This window comes from Gekko japonicus, unplaced genomic scaffold (assembly GCF_001447785.1).
Source record: "Gekko japonicus isolate JY-2015 unplaced genomic scaffold, Gekko_japonicus_V1.1 scaffold1205, whole genome shotgun sequence".
Lineage (NCBI taxonomy): Eukaryota > Metazoa > Chordata > Lepidosauria > Squamata > Gekkonidae > Gekko > Gekko japonicus.
In genome coordinates, this window is record NW_015175395.1 from 442,952 (window position 1) to 460,997 (window position 18,046).

The following is an 18,046-nucleotide window of genomic DNA, read 5'->3' on the forward strand; positions in this document are numbered from 1 at the left end:
CAGCCTCCACTCTCAAATCTCCAGGAATTTCCCCATCCAGAGTTGGCCACCCTACCTGGGGACATTCAAACCCATTCAGTGTCTAGACATTTGGACTAAAACCCCAAAGGTGGGGTTGGGGGAGCAGTCATTTGGCATGGCCAGGAGACGGCGTTGGGTTGCCAACTCTGGATGGGGGAATACCTGGAGATTTAGGGGGTGGAGTCTGGAGAGGGTGGAGTTTGGGGAGGGATCTCAGCATGGTAGAACACCATTGAGTCCACCCACCAAAAGAGCCATTTTCTCCTGGGGAACTGATTTCTATCACCTGGAGACCAGTTGTAATCAGTGTTCCCTCTAAACCAGTGTTCCCTCTAAGCCAGTTCGGTGTCGTGGTTAAGTGCGCAGACTCTAATCTGGGAGAACCGGGTTTGATTCCCCACTCCTCCACTCGCACCTGGCTGGATGACCTTGGGCAAGCCATAGTTCTGATAAGAGCTGTTCTTGAAAAAGAGCAGTTTCTGTCAAGAGCTCTCTCAGCCCCGCCTACCTCACAGGGTGCCTGTTGTGGGGAGGGGAAGGGAAAGGAGGTTGTAAGCCGCTCTGAGACTCCTTTTGGGTAGTGAAGGCGCGGGGTATATATACAATCTCCTCTTACAGATGACCAGTGTTCCCTCTAAGCTGAGTTAGTGTGAGCTAGCTCACAGTTTTTTAGCCTCCAGCTCACACATTTTTGTCTTAGCTTAGGAAGAATGGCTCCAAAGCAAACTAATTTATGCAGTAGCCAAATTGCTCGCTCACAGCTTTAATGCTGGTAGCTCACAACAGAGAATTTTTGCTCACAAGACTCTGCAGTTTAGAGGGAGCATTGGTTGTAATCCCAGGAGATCTCCAGCCACCCCCTGGAGACTGGCAACCCTAAATGGGGTAGTACATCAGCGTGGCAAGAGTTCAGGCTGGACTTGATGATGGCATCTATCCATGCCAGAAACTTATTTTTCTATTTTTTTTTTGCAAAAGAAATTGTAGCGCATTTTACAGTAAAAAATAAACAGGAGGGTTAGAGGCTAACACATTTTTTATTCAAGCATCAGGTTTTATGTACTAGAGCCCAGCTTCGTCAGATTTATGTCCTGACTACTCAGATAGAAAGCTTATACGAAAAAAAATTACATTCTCTTTTTAGGTGCCACGTGGTGCTGCAGCAGAAGGACAGAATTACTCCTCTAGAACCAACATTTTACAGCATTATCCTCCTTTAGACAAACTAGGGAGGTATTGGTGGTGCAGTGGTTAAGTGCGTGGACTCTAATCTGGGACAACCGGGTTTGATTCCCCACTCCTCCACTTGCAGCTGCTGGATGACCTTGGGCAAGCCGTAGTTCTGTCAGAGCTGTTCTTGAAAAAGAGCAGGTTCTGTCAGAGCTCTCTCAGCCCCAACTACCTCACAGGGTGTCTGTTGCAGGGAGGGGAAGGGAAAGGAGTTTGTAAGCTGCTCTGAGACTCCGAGTGAAGGGCCGGGTATAAACCCAATCTCTTCTTTTCTATTGAGGTAGAGGACTTTAGAGAATAATAGGGTTCCTCCCTGACCATCAGTGGGATGGGAGGGGTAGGAGTGCCAGATCCAGGTTGGGAAGCTCCTGAAGATTTGGGGATGGAGCCCGGGGAGGACAGGGACCTCAGTGGCGTACAGTGTCATAGAGCCCACCCTCCAAAGCATCCATTTTCTCCAGGGGAGCTGATCTCTGTAGTCTGGAGATGAGCTGTAATTCTGGGGGATCCCCAGGTCCCACCTGGAGGCTGGCATCCCAATTCAGAATAATGTTAAAAGGAACGCCGAAAAGCCAAAGATTCTCACCAGCCTTTCTTTTTTTCTGTTTCTAGTCCTCATTGAGAACTCCGTGGCTCTGTGCAGTTTTAAACACCTTCGGTGCTGGGCGTCAGTGTTCCCTGATCTGGAAACTCTTACCTCAGTCCCATGTGTGAGGGCTGGATGCGGTTGCTCAATCTTTGCATTTGTTTTATAGTTTTTCCAGGCCCGCATTGCGTGTGCCTGTATGCGTAAGTGACCCACTTGTTAAAACCCGCATTGTGTACCTTGCCCTTTCTAACTAGACTGGCCCAGTCCTCAGAGGAAAACCACTCCTCTCTCTCTCTGTCAACGGACAGCTATTTTCAAAATTGGTAGCAGAACTGGTTGCTTGCCTCGTAATAAAAATTTGTTTTATTTGGGGGGGGGGGGAATGACACACAAACAGCCCTTCATTCCCAAACCTGGTTAGACAAGAACGTACTTGGGTGTGGACTGTTTTGTATAATGAGTTATACACCTGGATCTCTTGATGCCTTTTGTAATCTCTCTCTCTTTCTCTCTCTGGGCCTGCCCATTCAGGTGTCTCCCTTCTCCTCCCCATCTTGCAGGTGTGGCTTTTAGGCAAAGCATTTCGTGCACTCCTCTTGTATTTCTCGCCGGCACAAGAGCCAGCAAAGTTGCTTGCTGCCCAGGAGACAGCGAAGTAGGTAGGCCCAGATCTGACCTCTTCCTGCAAGGGAGCTAGCTTGGGTGGGCAGGGAAAAAACCCAACAACCCCCAGATCAAACCGTGGAGGCAAATCTGCACGATGGAGACCGCGCGAGCCAATGGGACCGCAGGGAAGCAAGAGGACGCCAAGACCTCAGTCTCCCCTAAGAAAGAAGCCGAGGAAGGGAAGAAGTCCACCAGTCCAAGCAGAGGGGAGAAAGAAGCCCCCAAGAACAACTCCGCCAGCCCCTCGCTGGAGACAGGTCAGATAAAAAATTCTCTTTACTCTGGGGGTGACTGGAAGAGGCCCATCATCCAGTTTGTCGAATCAGCCGACGAGAAGAGGTCGACCTACTTCAATGTGGATTCTGGGGAGGCCAAGAAGCCGACTTACCCCACTGTGCAGCTAGGAGAAGCTAGAAGGCCCCAGATCTCCTTCCCAGAGAGGGGGGACTTGAGGAAGCCCATGTTCACGGTAGAGACGAAGAAGCCCTTTGCCAGTGATGGGGATGCCAAAAAGTCACTGTTCTCCGGCGGGCAGATGGCGGATCTAAGGAAGCCCACTATCTCCATCTCTCTTTCAGAACCCGGAGAGGCCAAGAGAGCGAACCTCATTAGGGCCAGCAGAGTGTCTAATTCAAGGCCCCGGTTGAATCTGGAAGAGGTCCTCTGTGACTCCTGTATTGACAACAAGCAGAAGGCCGTGAAGTCGTGCCTGGTGTGTCAAGCGAGCTTCTGTGAGCTCCACCTGAAGCCCCATTTAGAAGGGGCTGCCTTCCGAGACCACCAGCTGCTGGACCCCATCAAGGACTTTGAAGCCAGGAAATGCCCCATCCACGGCAAGACCATGGAGCTCTTCTGCCAGACCGACCAGGTCTGCATCTGTTACCTCTGCATGTTCCAGGAGCACAAGAACCACACCACGGTGACGGTGGAGATCGAGAAGTCCGGCAAAGAGGTAACACTCTCTTCCTGTATATATTCCTCAACTGTCATGCTTTGTACAGGGTGATCCCTTGTCACCTGCCCTGCCCGATTTCCAGAAGTTGTCGTTAGAGTCCCGAACGCATCCCTTTCTGATAGGTCTGATTGTAAACCTCTGGATTCTGAAGGAAAGGAAGGAAACCAGTGGTCCCCAAATGCCTATTGATCCATTATTTGGCTTTTCTCCACTTAATTCCTTGCAAATGGAAGGGAGGACACTTTAAGAACACTTTGTCTGCAGTGTTATTAAGATTCTGTCTCTGGTGTTGGATCTGTGATGGCTTGTTCACTTGATCCTGCGCTAACCATGTGCTAAACATGCGTGGGTGAACTGGCCCCCAGTTATCAAAAGGAAAGCCAATCGGGGACCACTGACTTTTTAAATCAGAGGCACACTGAGAATATTCATTTATTTATGACTATATTCTTCCTTTATCCTCAATTGGGGATCCAAAGTTGCTTACCTCATTCTTCGCTCCTCCATTGTATCCTCACTACAAACCTGTGAGGCAGGTCAGGCTGAGAGTGTGTGACTGGCCCCAAGTCACCCAGCGAGCTTCCATGGCACAAGTAGGGATTCGAACCCAGGTTTCCTAGATCCTAGTCCAATACTCTACCCACTACACTACACTGCTGGCATTCAGTGTTTGTTTCCCTTGAGGCTGTTATAGATAATAGCATCTATTGGTCTTCAAGCCCTTTCCGAGACAGGGCAATATGTGGTGTGAGAGAATGAGATTTGGACATGCTTGCAGAGTTGTTGGACTGCTTATGCGTGAGAGAGCCGGAAGATACAGAGTGCTTGCTGGGTTGTTGTGTGGACAGAGAGAATGGAAGATGTGGCATACGCTGGCCTTGAACTGGCACGGATGGGATGCGGGGGCAAGGGTGTTCTCACTAGAACGAAGCAGATTTAGGAGAGCAAGTGTCGAACTATGAGTGTTCAGCAGGTTTTGGATTATGAATGTTCAGCAGCTAGTTTTGAATTATGAGAATTCAGCAGGTAAAATACGATAAATGTCTCTGTGGTCCTTCTTTACGGGCATCCCCATTGGTTTGTGCATTCTCAACGACAACTATGAAGTGTATATTTATTTCATTGCAGAAGGGATTCAGAAAAAAAATCTTTCTTTTGCTCTGAAAGGGACACGTTTACCTCAGAAAGGGACACATTTACCTCAGAAAGGGACACGTTTACCTCAGAAAGGGACACGTTTACCTCAGAAGAATTGGAGGGAAAGAGAGAATCCCACAAAGACACACGTGGGGCTCCTGGCTGAGGGCTGCTTTGGAGACCACACATCGACTAGACTATTCAAAAGAAAGAGGGCTAGGGGATTAAAAATAATAATAACCAAGCCAGGCGGTTCAGAAGACTGGTCAGGGGTTCATTAGACTCTGTTCAGGATTCACAGCACCTCACACAATTGGTTTTGTTGTAATCCTGACAACCCTATTTATAGGGTTGCCAACTTCAGGTTGGGAAATTCCTGGAAACTTGGATCTCAGCAGGGTATATAACACTATTGAGTCCAGTCTCCAAAGCGGCAGGGGAACTGCTGTTTGCCGTCTGGAGGTTAATTGTGATTCCAGGAGATCTCCAGGCTCTGCGTGGAGGTTGGCAACCCTACTTATTAGGTGGACCAGCTTTACTCTCCCCATATTGCAGGCTAATGAGATGGAGAAGCGGCCACCGGTCAAAGGCCACATTGAGAGTTTGTGTCAGAGAAGCGATTGGAATTGGGACATCTCTGAACACAGCCCAGGCTCTGAGTTACGACATTCCACCCATTCCAGTGTTCGCTCCTTCCACTGAGTCAAGCCAGGAGTCCACTGAGTCAAGCCAGGAGTCCATGACTGCTTCCAGTGTGACCAAACCATCAGGAGCAGTGGAACCTCCGAGAGACCCAGATGCAGGGTTGCTAGGACCAGTGTTCCCTCTAAGCTGCGTTAGTATGAGCTAGCTCACAGCTGTTTAGCCTCCAGCTCACACATTTCTGCCTTAGCTCAGGAAGGATGGCTCCAGAGCAAACTAATGTATGCAGTAGCCAAATGGCTCACTCACAACTTTAATGCGAGTAGCTCACAAAGTAGAATTTTTACTCAGAAGATTCCACAGCTTAGAGGGAACATTGGCCAGGAACCCGCCCCCCCCGGGCAACCAGTGTGGGCAGGTGGTAAGACAGGGCTCCCCACTCCATTTTGGGGATCCTGGAGGTTTGGGGATGGAGCCTGCAGAGGACAGGGACCTCAGCGGGGTACAATGTCATGGAGTCCACCCTCCAAAGGATCCCTTATCTCCAGAGGAACTGATCGCTGTCATCTGGAGATGAACTGTAATTCCGGGGTATCGCCAGGTCCCACCTGGAGGCTGGCATCCCTACCCAAATGGGGCCAGGAGTGAAGAGTGGGCATGCAAAAAAAAAAAAAAGAGTGTGGGCATGCAAAAAAAAAAAAAGACATGCATTCTATCGCATGACTCATGAAGTCTTCCCCACCCCACTTGCTTCTTCAGAAGCTTAATTTATGTGATGCCTCCCAATCTTGGCGAGTTGACGCCGGCGCTAATAGCTCCAGAGCACTGGTCTCATCTAGATCTGCTTTCCCTTCTCTGGTGCTAGACTAGCCCCTCGACGCAGCATGCTCTAGGCCCAGCAAGGTCAGGCACATTTCCACACCGGAATGATAAGTGGGCAACACTTTGGGGAGGACAAAGAGTGTCTCGATCAGCTTTGGGAGAGCCAGTTTGGTGTCGTGGTTAGGAGCGCAGGCTCTAATCTGGGAGAACCGGGGTTGACCCCCCCCTCCTCCACTTGCACCTGGCTGGATGACCTTGGGCAAGCCATAGTTCTGGCACAGCTGTCCTTGAAAAAAGGGGTCAGTCACAAGTTCTCTCGGAGCTGTTCTCTCAGGAGCAGTCCTCGAAAGAGCTCTCTCAGCCCCAAATACTTCACGGGGTGTCTGTTGTGGGGAGGGGAGGGGAAAGGAAATTGTAAGCTTCTCTGAGACTGAGTGAAGGGCAGGGTATAAATCCATTCTTCTTCTTCTGCTTCTGCTTCTTCTGCTTCTTCCTGGGCTAGGATCCTTTACGGTGCCTTCCAGACTGTGATGGCTGCCCTCATCCCATGAGACTGTGACTGGGGGACCTTGTCTCATTGGTAGAGAAGCATGGGAGAGTTTGTAGCTTGCACAGAATAAGGCGAAGGCAGATGGTGAGACCTCCAGAACAGAGCAGCAGGCAGCCTGGGGTGAAATGCCTAGAAGCCTTCAAGGGAGAACAAGACTGGAATGGAGCTCTCGTTCACCTCTGACCTTTGACTGTCAGTGTAAGACATCCTTTGGTTTCTCTGTATGCTGGGAAACTGAGGGAAGGCAGCACGGGATCACTCTCCTCAGATCTTGGAAGCTAAGCAGGGTCAGTACTTGGATGGGAGGCCACCAAGGAAGGCTCTGTAGATGATGGCCGTGGCAGACTGACTCTGTTTCTCACTTGCTTCAGTTGCAGCTTGAGGGCGCTTAGATACGTCTGTACTGGGAAAGTAACAAAAACAAGAAGTGAAAATTGAGGACACCCCCTTACAGCCCCAAGTGGCTTGGGTCCAAGGGACTACATCCAGCTCCAGGAACCTTTCTGGGCCCTGAGATCTGCCAGCGGGGCCCTTCCACAGTAGTCTGCATCCACAGGCCGGAAACAGGCGCATGCTCGAGGCAGGGGCTTTTCAGCTGTGTCCCCAGGCAGTGGAATTCCCCACGAATAGCCCCATCTCTTCTTACCTTCTGCAGAAAGGCTTATTCCAGAGGGCTTTTGAAAACTGTTTTTTTGTTCCTCCCACTGCGGTGGGGTTGCTAGGTCCCCTTGGCTGCTAGCGGTGGTGGTGGTGGTGGGGTAGGGTTGCCTGCTTCCAGGTCCGTAGCTAATGTGGGGCCCACGGGGCCCGGCCCCCTAACAATTCTTCCAGGGTCCCCAAATTGAGCCTTGGCTTCTCCTTCCCCTGAGCTCCACAGTAGCTACAGACCTGTCAGTGAAACGGGGGCTGCATGCGACCGCAGGAAGTCATTGCATAAGACAAGGCACAGGATTCCAGCTGTGCACTCCACAGCTCCGAAGTACACTGGTTTGCAGTTAGTCGATCAGCCCCATCTGAACCAGCACAGTCCGGGGCGGGGAGGAAAGAATGCGCATAGCTCCATACAGACATATAATGGCTGGCCCCCTGTGTAAAAAATTGCCCCCCCCCCCGCAAAATGTTGCTAGCTATGGGGCTGCCTGCTTCAGATTGGGGAACTCCTGGAAATTTTGGGGGTGAGCCTTGAAAGGGCCGAGACCTCAGTGGAATACAATTCCCTAAAGTCTGCCCTCCGAAGCATCACTTTTCTCCAGGGGAACCGATCTCTGTAGTCTGGAGATGAGCGTTAATTCCGGGGGATCCCCAGGTCCTACCTGGAGGCTGGCATCTCTGCAGAGATAATAGTGTTTTTTTTAAAGCAGTTTCATTGCTGCTTTTTGTTGGCTTTAATTTGTTTCATGCTTAATTACCCCCCCCCTTTTATGCTTCTAAATGGATTCTATTTATGTCTGTTGTAAGCTGCTTGAAGCCCTCTTGAAAGAAACAAATCCCAGAGAATCCAAAAGTTGACATTCTTTTCCCAGAAACCAGGCTCTTCTTTGTACAGTGCTAGCCAGCGACTTGTTTTTCACCCGTCGGCCTTCTCGGTTTCTGTTCCGAAAGCTTGTACAGCGCAGGCTGTGATTCAGAAGGCGTGCTGTGACTTGAAGGCAGCTGAAAGGAACTGGAAATCCATTGACCTGATTCTGAAACGCTGACGTGGATATAGATTGGAATTCAGTTTTGATCATTGCTCATTTGGAATGAATGTGAGGCTTGGCAATATTGACTTTGCATGAGAATTGGCAGGAGCTGGGGGCACGAGAGAGAGACACACATCCGCAGCATCTGTAATCTACACGTAGAGATGCCAGGTCTTTTGGATTGAGACATTTTTGGAGATTTTGGGGAGGACAGACTTTGGGGAAGTAAGGGACTTCAGAGGGGAATAATGTCATAGAGTCCACCCTCCAAAGTAGTCATTTCCTCCAGAGGAACTGATCTCTATACCTTGGAGATCAGTTGTAAATAGGGTTGACCATTGCCAGCCCTGGGTTGGAAAATTCCTGGAGATCTAGGTGGCATAGTTTGGGGAGGGACTGCAGCAGGGTATAATCCCATAAAGTCCACCATCAAAAGCAGGCATTTTTCTCCAGGGGAACTGATCTGTGTAGGCTGGAGATCAATTGTAATGCTGGGAAATCTCCAGGCCCCACCTGGAGGTTGGCAAACTTGTTTGTAATCTCTCTCTCTCACACACACAAAAACACACACACACAGCTTCACTCTGTTTAAAACCAGGTAGTTGGAAATGGAAAAATAGTAAATAATTGATAAATAATAAATAGATTGAAGGACAAAGAAGAAGGGGACGGCAAATGATGAGATAGTTAGACAGTGTTATCGATGCAACAAACATGAAATTAAGCAGACTCGGGAGGACGGTGGAAGACAGGAGGGCCCGGCGTGATGTAGTCTTTGGGGTCGCAAAGAGTCGGACTCGACTGTGCAACTGAACAACAACAACAACAAATAAATAGATCAAGATGGGTCGCCGACTCGCCGTGTTAGTCGATCTGTGGCAGTCGAAAAGAGCAAGAGTCCACTAGAACCTTAAAGGCGAACAAAATTTGTGGCAGGGGAGGAGCTTTCGTGATTCTCTGCTCACTTCTTCAGATAAATAAATAGTGATAGCAAAAATAGTAAACATTAGATTGACTTGGAAGAAACCTGAGATTGACTTGATGAATGTTAAAATGGTTCTAAGAGCAGTATGCGAATAAATTCATGTGTTTTGGAACTGCCTTTCTCCATCCTGGCAAGAGAAGCGCAAGGAGCTGGGAACTCTCCGGGGACTGTTGAGTCTCCCTCAGGAATGGATGCAAGTCCTGGCAAGTCGGCCGTGAAAGCGAGGATACGAAATGGGGAAGTAGAAATCTTTGGAATAAAAAAATGTGGAAACAGCCCCTCCCCCAAACCTTAGAAGGAGGCAGATGGAAAGTCACTTTTATCACCTGTGATTCCTTCGTCAGTATGAGTATAGTATGGAAAAAAGAGAGCTGGAAATATCACTCTAATTGCTATCTCGAGATTTACAAGAAAGTCATGGGAGCTGCAAACCGGGCACCCGCCCTTTTCTTCCTTGCCTCCAGCAAAGGAGCAAAATCTCTCAGGGTATGCTGCCTTCCAAAACGTAGCCCTGTGGGTGGGATTCCGGCAAGATCTGTCCGCATTTTTCAGCCACTATCTTTCTATTTGAATGGCTAAGATGACCTTAGTTGTGTCATGTAAACTGCTCAGTGTCTCTTTCTTCTTCTCCCAACTCCTTTCGTTCGACTTGCTTCCCCCACCCTCCTCTTCAACAGTGCAATCCTAAAAAAAACAACCCACTTTCCTGACTGTGACTAAGCCCCATAATGTAGGGTTGCCAGCCTCCAGGAGGAGCCAGGAGATCTCATAGAACCACAGAGTTGGAAGCAGTGCTCCCTCTAAGCTGTGGAGTCTTGTGAGCAAAAATCCTACTTTGTGAGCGACTGGCATGAAAGTGGTGAGCCAGCGATTTGGCTGCTGCAGAAATTAGTTTGCTCCGGAGCCATCCTTCCTGAGCAAAGATGAAAATGTGTGAGCCGGAGGTTAAAAAAGTGTGAGCTAGTTCACATTAACTCACCTTAGAGGGAATACTGGTTGGAAGGGTCCTCCAGGGTCATCTAGTTAAACCCCTTGCACATTGCAGGGAATTCACAAATACCTCTCCCCCTCCACATCCCCAGTGACCCCTGTTCCATGCCCAGAAGATGACCAAAAAACCTCCAGGATCCCCAGCCAAACTAGCCTAGAGAAAAATTGCTTCCCGGCACCAAAGTGGCGATTGGCATTTCCCTGGGGGTGTGAGAAAAGCCACAAGAACTAAGCACGGATGCAATTCTCCAGGAATCACAACTCATCTCTAGACTACAAAGATCAGTTCCCCTGGGGGAAAATGGTTGCTTGGGAGGGTGGACTCTATGGCGTTATACTCTGCTAAGCCATCCCACTAGGCGCCACCTCCAAATCTCCAGGAATCTCCTGAGCTGGAGCTGGCAACCCTAAACAGAGTGAAGTTCTGGCTAGACCTGTTTTTAGGATTGCTCTCCAATTTGCTTTCAGACCCGCACCTTTAAAAAGATAGTGTCACTCCCTCCCCTCCCCTGAAATCTAATGAGAAGTCTCTATAAAATCAACGATTACAGGTTGAAATTCTCTTTCACCCCCACAGATCAGTCAAGCAGGCTTTCTCTCAAGCTAACGCAGGGCAAAAAGAGACTTCCACAAAGAGAATTTTGAAGAGGCTTCAGGGAAATCAGATCCATGCTGCTAAAATAACACACAAAAACCAATGGTTCCTGTTTCCTACAACCTGTTTTGGAGGGTGCCTCCCCCATCCCCCCCCCCGCTTTCTTTTCAAACCGATAAAGCCACCGAAATGCCTGACAATTTCAGGCCTGTAAATAACAAAAGAGACGCACGTCCAGCTCTCATCGCGCGTCAGATCTCATCTGATCGAGACAAGCGCTTTGATTCCCCTCGTCTTTTCTTTTTAATATTTTTGAACACTCTTTTGTGAGGTTTAATGAAGCCCCTCAGAACTGTCAGGGGCTGGAAAGGGATCTCTCTAATTTAAACAAAGTGGTGCGCAGATGAAACCTGTTCAAAAGAACTGAGACAGCTTTTGAAAAGCCTCACGTCGGAGAGTGCCCTTCGGCGTTCCCTCGGGGTGTTCTGGAGGCTCGGGTTGTTGGTAGCAAGTTTCCTTGTGGAGTACAAACAAGACTTCAAGGGCATATGTCGGGAGAGGGACTTCTTCCTTACCGGGAAACGGATTATTATCCGTAGGGGGACAAAAACAAACAAACCGAGCCTCCTATGACAAATGATGGATTCTCCTGTTCCCATGCACGCCTCTGAGCATGGCTTTTGGCTTCTGAGACAGATGCTGCACAGTTTCTGGGTTGGCTGGAAGCCTCACAGCTTTCCAGGTGAGCCCTACTCAGAAGAAAGTGGGGTGTGTGAAGAAGAAGAAGAAGAAGAAGAAGAGATTGGATTTATACCCCTGCCCTTCACTACCCAGAGGAGCCTCAGAGCGGCTTACAAACTCCTTTCCCTTCCCCTCCCCACAATGGACACCCTGTGAGGTAGGTGGGGCTGAGAGAGCTCTGACAGAAACGGCTCTTTTTCAATAACAGCTCTTATCAGAACTACGGCTTGCCCAAGGTCATCCAGCAGGTGCAAGTGGGGGAGTGGGAAATCAAACCCGGTTCTTCCACATTAGAGTCCGCGCACTTAACTACACCAAACTGGCTCTCAGTAAGGACGTAACGAACAGCCAGAGGAGACCAGTAACTGTGAAGGGAGGGGATAGTTTCAGAGGGTAGCTGTGTTGGTCGGCAATAGGAGAGCTAATGTTGAGTCCAGTTGCGCCTTAAAGACCACCAAGATCTCAGGAGTCAAAGGTATCTGATGAGGAGAGCTTTGGTCTCTAAGGTGCTTTCCTTGCTCGAAAGCCAGTCAAATCTGACTCTAGGGGCGGTGCTCATCTCCGTTTCCAAGCTGAAGAGCCAGCGCTGTCCGAAGACGTTTCCGTGGTCATGTGGCCAACATGACTAGACGCCAAGGCGCACGGAACGCTGTTACCTTCCCACCGAAGCGGTACCTATTTATCTACTTGCTGTTTCTTGCTTTTGAACTGCTAGGTTGATAGGAGAGCTATTGTTGCACCTAAAAGACCACCAAGATCTCAGGAGTCAAAGAAGGAGAGCTTTGGTCTCTAAGGTGCTTTCCTTGCTCGAAAGCCAGTTGAATCTGACTCTAGGGTTGCGGTGCTCATCTCCGTTTCCAAGCTGAAGAGCCAGCCCTGTCCAAAGATATTTCTGTGGTCATGTGGCCAGCATGACTAGATGCCGAGGCGCATGGAACGCTGTTGCCTTCCCACTGAAGCGGTAGCTATTTATCTACTTGCTATTTCTTGCTTTTGAACTGCTAGGCTGGCAGGAGCTGGGGCCAGAGACGGGAACTCACTCCGTCATGTGGCACTTGGGTCTCGAACTGCCGAACTACAGACCTTCCGGTCTGCAGTTCAGCGTCTTAACCACTGAGCCACCGCAGCCCTTTTCTCTAAGATGCTACTGAACTCAAATCTAGATCTTCTACTGCAGACTGACACAGCTGCCCACCTGAAACGTTGTTGTTGTTGTTGTTCAGTCGCACAGTCGAGTCCGACTCTTTGTGACCCCATGGACCACATCACACCAGGCCCTCCTGTCTTCCGTCATCCTCTGGAGTTTGCTCAACTTCATGTTCGTTGCATTGATGGCACTGTCCAACCATCTCATCCTTTGCCGTCCCCTTCTTCGTTGACCTTCAGTCTTTCCCAGCATCAGGGTCTTCTCCAGTGAGGGCTCCCTTCTCGTTGGGTGGCCAAAGTATTTGAGCTTCAGCTTCAGGATCTGGCCTTCCAGGGAACAGTCAGGGTTGATTTCTTTCCAAGGGACTCTCAAGAGTCTTCTCGGGCACCATAGTTCAAAAGAATCTATTCTTCGGCGCTCGGCCTTCCTTATAGTCCAACTCTCGCAGCCATACATGACTACTGGGAATACCATTGCTTTGACCATACGGACTTTTGTTGGCAGGGTGATGTCTCTACTTTTTATTATGCTGTCCCATCGCTTTCCTCCCGAGGAGCAGGGATCTTTTAATTTCATGGCTGCAGTCACCGTTTGCGGTGATCTTGGATCCCAGGGATGTCAATTCTGTCACTGCTTCCATGACTTCCCCTTCTATTTGCCAAGGAGAGATGCTAATTGGCTATGAAGCATTGTGACATCGTCATGTTGACTACATGATCCCTGATTGGTTTGGATCACTCTGGGAAGAAGAAAGAACCCCTAGCTGGGGACGGGGGGACGAGACCCCAGCATCAGACTGGTAGAAATGGCAATGGATAGCTTTTATTTCTCTTTTCTCTGCAAGGTGGCTCCTAGAAAGTATTGCCAGCCCCGAAGAAAAAAGGTGGCATATCAGCACTGGCATAAATAAAGGGAAGGGAGGGAAGACTAGGCAGGGACCCCCCCTGAGAAAACACAGCTACAGCATAAGCTCCATGAACACACGAAGCTGCCTTAAACTGAATCAGACCCTTGGTCCATCAGCTTCAACACTGTCTACTCAGACTGACAGCGGCTCTCCAGGATTTCAGGCATTCGTCTTTTACATCACCTACGACTCCCTGCAGGAGGGAAGGCAGCATGGTATAGCTCGATCTTGTCAGATCTCAGAAACTAAGCAGGCTCAGTACTTAGAAGGGAGACTGCCAAGGAAGGCTCTACAGAGGAAGGCCATGGCAAACCACCTCTGCTTCTCCCTTGCCTTGGAAGCCCCATGCTGGGGTGGCCATAAGTTGGAAGCTAAGCAGGGTCGGTGCTTGGAAGGGAGACCGCCAAGGAAGGCTCTGCAGAGGAAGGCAATGGCAGACCACCTCTGCTTCTCCCTTGCCTTGGAAGCCCCTTGCTGGGGTGGCCATAAGGTGGAAGCTAAGCAGGGCTGGTGCTTGGAAGGGAGACCACCAAGGAAGGCTCTGCAGAGGAAGGCCATGGCAAACCGCCTCTGCTTCTCACTAGCCTTGGAAGCCCCTTGCTGGGGTGGCCATAAGTTGGAAGCTAAGCAGAATCAGTTCTTGGATGGGAGACCACCAGTGATCCCTGTAAGCTGAGTTAGTGTGAACTAGCTCACAGCTTTTTAGCCTCCAGCTCACACATTTTTGTCGCAGCTCAGGAAGGAGGGCTCCAGAGCAAACTAATCACTCACTCACAACTTTAATACCAGTAGCTCACAAAGTAGATTTTTTGCTCACAAGATTCCACAGCTTAGAGGGAGTATCGGAGACCACCAAGGAAGGCTCTGCAGAGGAAGGCAATGGCAAGCCGCCTCTGCTTCTCACTAGCCTTGGAAGCCCCTTGCTGGGGTCTCCAGAAGTCAGCTGTCACTTGATGGCATTTCACACACACACAGACACAGACACAGACACAGACACACACACACACACACCTCCCTGATCCTTAACTGGAGATGCAGGGGATTGAACCCGAGACCATCTTCATGTAAGCAGATGCTCTAGCACTAAGCCATGGCCACTTCCCGAATATATGAAGGTGTCTTCATATATTTATTCAAGCCAGAATGCCAAACAGGTTGCTACTCCGACATCCTCGGAGGAAGGGCGGATTAGAAACATAGCAGACAGATAGACAGAGATGCTATCAACAAGGAGTTATTATTTCCATCGTATCCTGCTGGGGAACCTTTCTTGTAGCATCTGGCGGATAACAAGAGTGAATGCTGGAGTAACTATTTTTCACACTTTCAGAGGCTGAAGTTATTTTTTTTACAAATTTGGATATTTTCTGCCCCCACAGTCCCCAAAGACTCTATATGCAGGCAACAATGCATTACAATTAGTGTTCCCTCTAAGCTGAGTTAGTGTGAGCTAGCTCACAGTTTTTTAGCCTTCAGCGCACACCATTCACTTTAATATTATTTAATATTGTGAGCATTTTGATGTTTATTGTTGATATATTAAGTATGTTTTATTATTTTTTATTATTTAAATTTTTTATTTCATAAAACATATCCAACACCAACACCACCTGTGTGTGACTTCCAGGCATTAGAGACATAAATAAAATTCCATACAGTATTATATCACAATCAATCTCAGTACAACTCTATTACTCTATTAACCTTCCATCTTAATCTTATAATCAAATTAACCTCTCAATTTCCTATTAACTGAGATGGGGCTCCAGAGCAAACTAACTTAAACAGTAGTCAGATTGCTCGTTCACAACTTTCATGCCAGCGGCTCACAAAGTAGAATTTCTGCTCACGAGACTCCACAGCTTAGAGGGAGCATTGATTACAATGTGTATAAAATTGACAAATAGTTAAAAACATGCCAACTATTTTATGTATTGGTATGTGTCTACTGTGCCCATCCTTCACAGTGCTCAAGAGTAGTATAGGACAGTCATATTTATTTATTTATTTATTTATTAAATTGCCAGGCCGCTCTCCCCTGTGATCAGGGCTCAGGGTAGCTTACAACAGGGATATACAATAAATATATATTAATTAAAAACAACAACAAGAAGAAGACAACAGTCCTTAATACAATTTATCAATTCTAAGACAGCCAACATTTCAGATTTGGTAAATCACAGACCTCCCAGAACCAACATTCCCTCTAAGCTGTGGAGTCTTGTGAGCAAAAATTCTACTTTGTGAGCTACTGGCATTAAAGTCGTAAGCAAGCGATTTGGCTACTGCATAAATTAGTTTTCTCTGGAGCCATCCTTCCTGACCTAAGATGAAAATGTGTGAGCCAGAGGCTAAAAAACGGTTAGCTAGCTCACACTAACTCAGCTTAGAGGGAACTCTGCCCAGAATAGAGGTCTGAAGATATCTTATATTGCAGCTTCTTGTTGTTGTTTTTGTTCAGTCGCACAGTCGAGTCAGACTCTTCACGACCCCATGGACCACATCATGGAAGACCCTTCTGTCTTCCATCGTGCTCCGGAGTTCATTTAATTTCATGTTCATTGCCTCGATAATACTGTCTAACTATCTCATCCTTTGCCGTCCCCGTCTTCTTTGACCTTCAGTCTTTCCCAGCATCAGGGTCTTCTCCAGTGAGTGATCCCTTCTCATTTGGTGGCCAAAGTATTTGAGCTTCAGCTTCAGGATCTGGCCTTCCAGGGAACAGTCAGGGTTGATTTCTTTTAGGATTGGCTGATTGGATCTTCTTGCAGTCCAAGGGACTCTTTTCAGGGGACTCTACTCAGACTGGCAGTGGCTCTTCAGGGTCTCTAGTTGAGTTCTTTCACATCCCCTGCTGCCTGGTCCTTTTTAACTGGAGCTGCTGAGGATTGAACTCGGGACCTTCTGCGTGCCAAGCCGACGCTCTACCACTGAGCCACCGCCTAGCCACAGTCCTGGGAATTAGGTTAGACGGAGAGAAAATGCTTGCCTCCAGGTCATCCAGTCCAGTGAGTGTCATGGATTCAAACCCAGGCCCTCCCCAGCCTTAATCTCCAGTCTGGATCTAGTCTACCGACCGCACGTCAGCTGTAGCTTGGCCAAGAGAAACCATATTTTATGAATGATGCATACAACACAGGCCTCGATTCCTTGACGGGTGAAAGTGTTCAACTAGCGATAGCGGGGTGTGGATCCCGTGCTGGTTCTGCCGCGGCACTGAGCAAAGGTTATTCATTCATTTATGCATTTGTTCATTAAAACGTCGATACCCCACCTTTCGTTTTGGCTCAAGTCTGAAATCGTGCTCCGGTCTAAGGAGGCCTCCTCCACATTAAATTGGCTCTTCCGTCGGAGGAAGAACTGCTGAAGTTGGGGGGAGGCGGCTTGGAGGATGGTTGGATTCACCCCAGTGAGAAGGCAGCATCGCTTGCCATGTGCTTGGTCATCTAATGTGGAGCTCTTGTGATAGAGATCGTTCCCAGGGTCTATGGGACACCGGTGATGAGACACATAGGAAAGAAGGAGTCTTCTCAGAATTATTGGGATCGGTCTACCTCGGAACAACAGAGCTGAATGCCTGGCCAGCACCTTTGAGAGAGGAGTTCCCAAAAGATAGGATCTTTTGCGCCATCGGGACGTATTACACCATTGCGGTCAACCTACTGCCTTGCACAACACAAATCGCATAATAACACTTTGTGGTGCAACCGCCCGTCATCTCCAGAACTTTATTCTCACCGTAGCAGCTGGGCTTGGCCGGTGCTCTTGCAACCGGTTGGAACGAAGCTGAGCGAATGCCTGGAACTTTCCCGGAGCTTTGGGAAGGGATCTCTTGCTGCCCTCTCCGCATCTCACAATTCGGCACGTTGCCTTGGACTCTCGGTTCACTCCTCTCGGATCCTGAGGGGCATCAATTAAAACTCTGGCTCACTCCTAACCTTGCCGGCTCGCTGTTCAAAAACCGTTCAGGCAGATCGTCTCCCGAGCAAAATCAAGATTCGTTTTTATTAGATTTCTATTCCATATTCTCCTTTGGGCTCAGGCTGATATACAGCATGTTTTCCAAACGTTTCTGCCACCCAAAGGAGCTGACAGTATAAGACAGAATACAGTTTGGGTGATAAAAAGAGGCCAAATGAAGTAAAAAAGGATTTTTATGGGCATGAAACCTTTAAAAAAAAAAGAGCACCCAGAACAGACTGAACAAAACAAACCTAAAATCCAGAATCCCTGCTGAATGCTTATACTATGCCAGGGGTCATTTCCTGCAGGAGCGCACAGGAGCGGAGATCCTGCAGTAAAAAGCCCAGGGGGCGGGCACAGGCAACAAGCCCCACCCCATGCTCCCAGCAGCCCTCAGTCAGAGCAAGAAGCAGCCAGGAAAGCT

General features: G+C 48.7%; 1 protein-coding gene across 2 annotated transcripts in view; it reads left to right on the forward strand.

Moving 5' to 3' along the window:
- The first annotated feature begins 2,360 nt into the window (after positions 1-2,360).
- Positions 2,361-18,046, forward strand: part of TRIM29 (tripartite motif containing 29) — a 66,325-nt gene continuing 50,639 nt past the window's right edge. For both annotated transcript variants that reach the window (XM_015425675.1, XM_015425676.1), the window contains exon 1: positions 2,361-3,458. In XM_015425675.1, the coding sequence (XP_015281161.1) occupies positions 2,601-3,458 (858 nt within the window). In that variant the 5' untranslated portion in view covers positions 2,361-2,600. The remainder of the gene's footprint in view (positions 3,459-18,046) is intronic.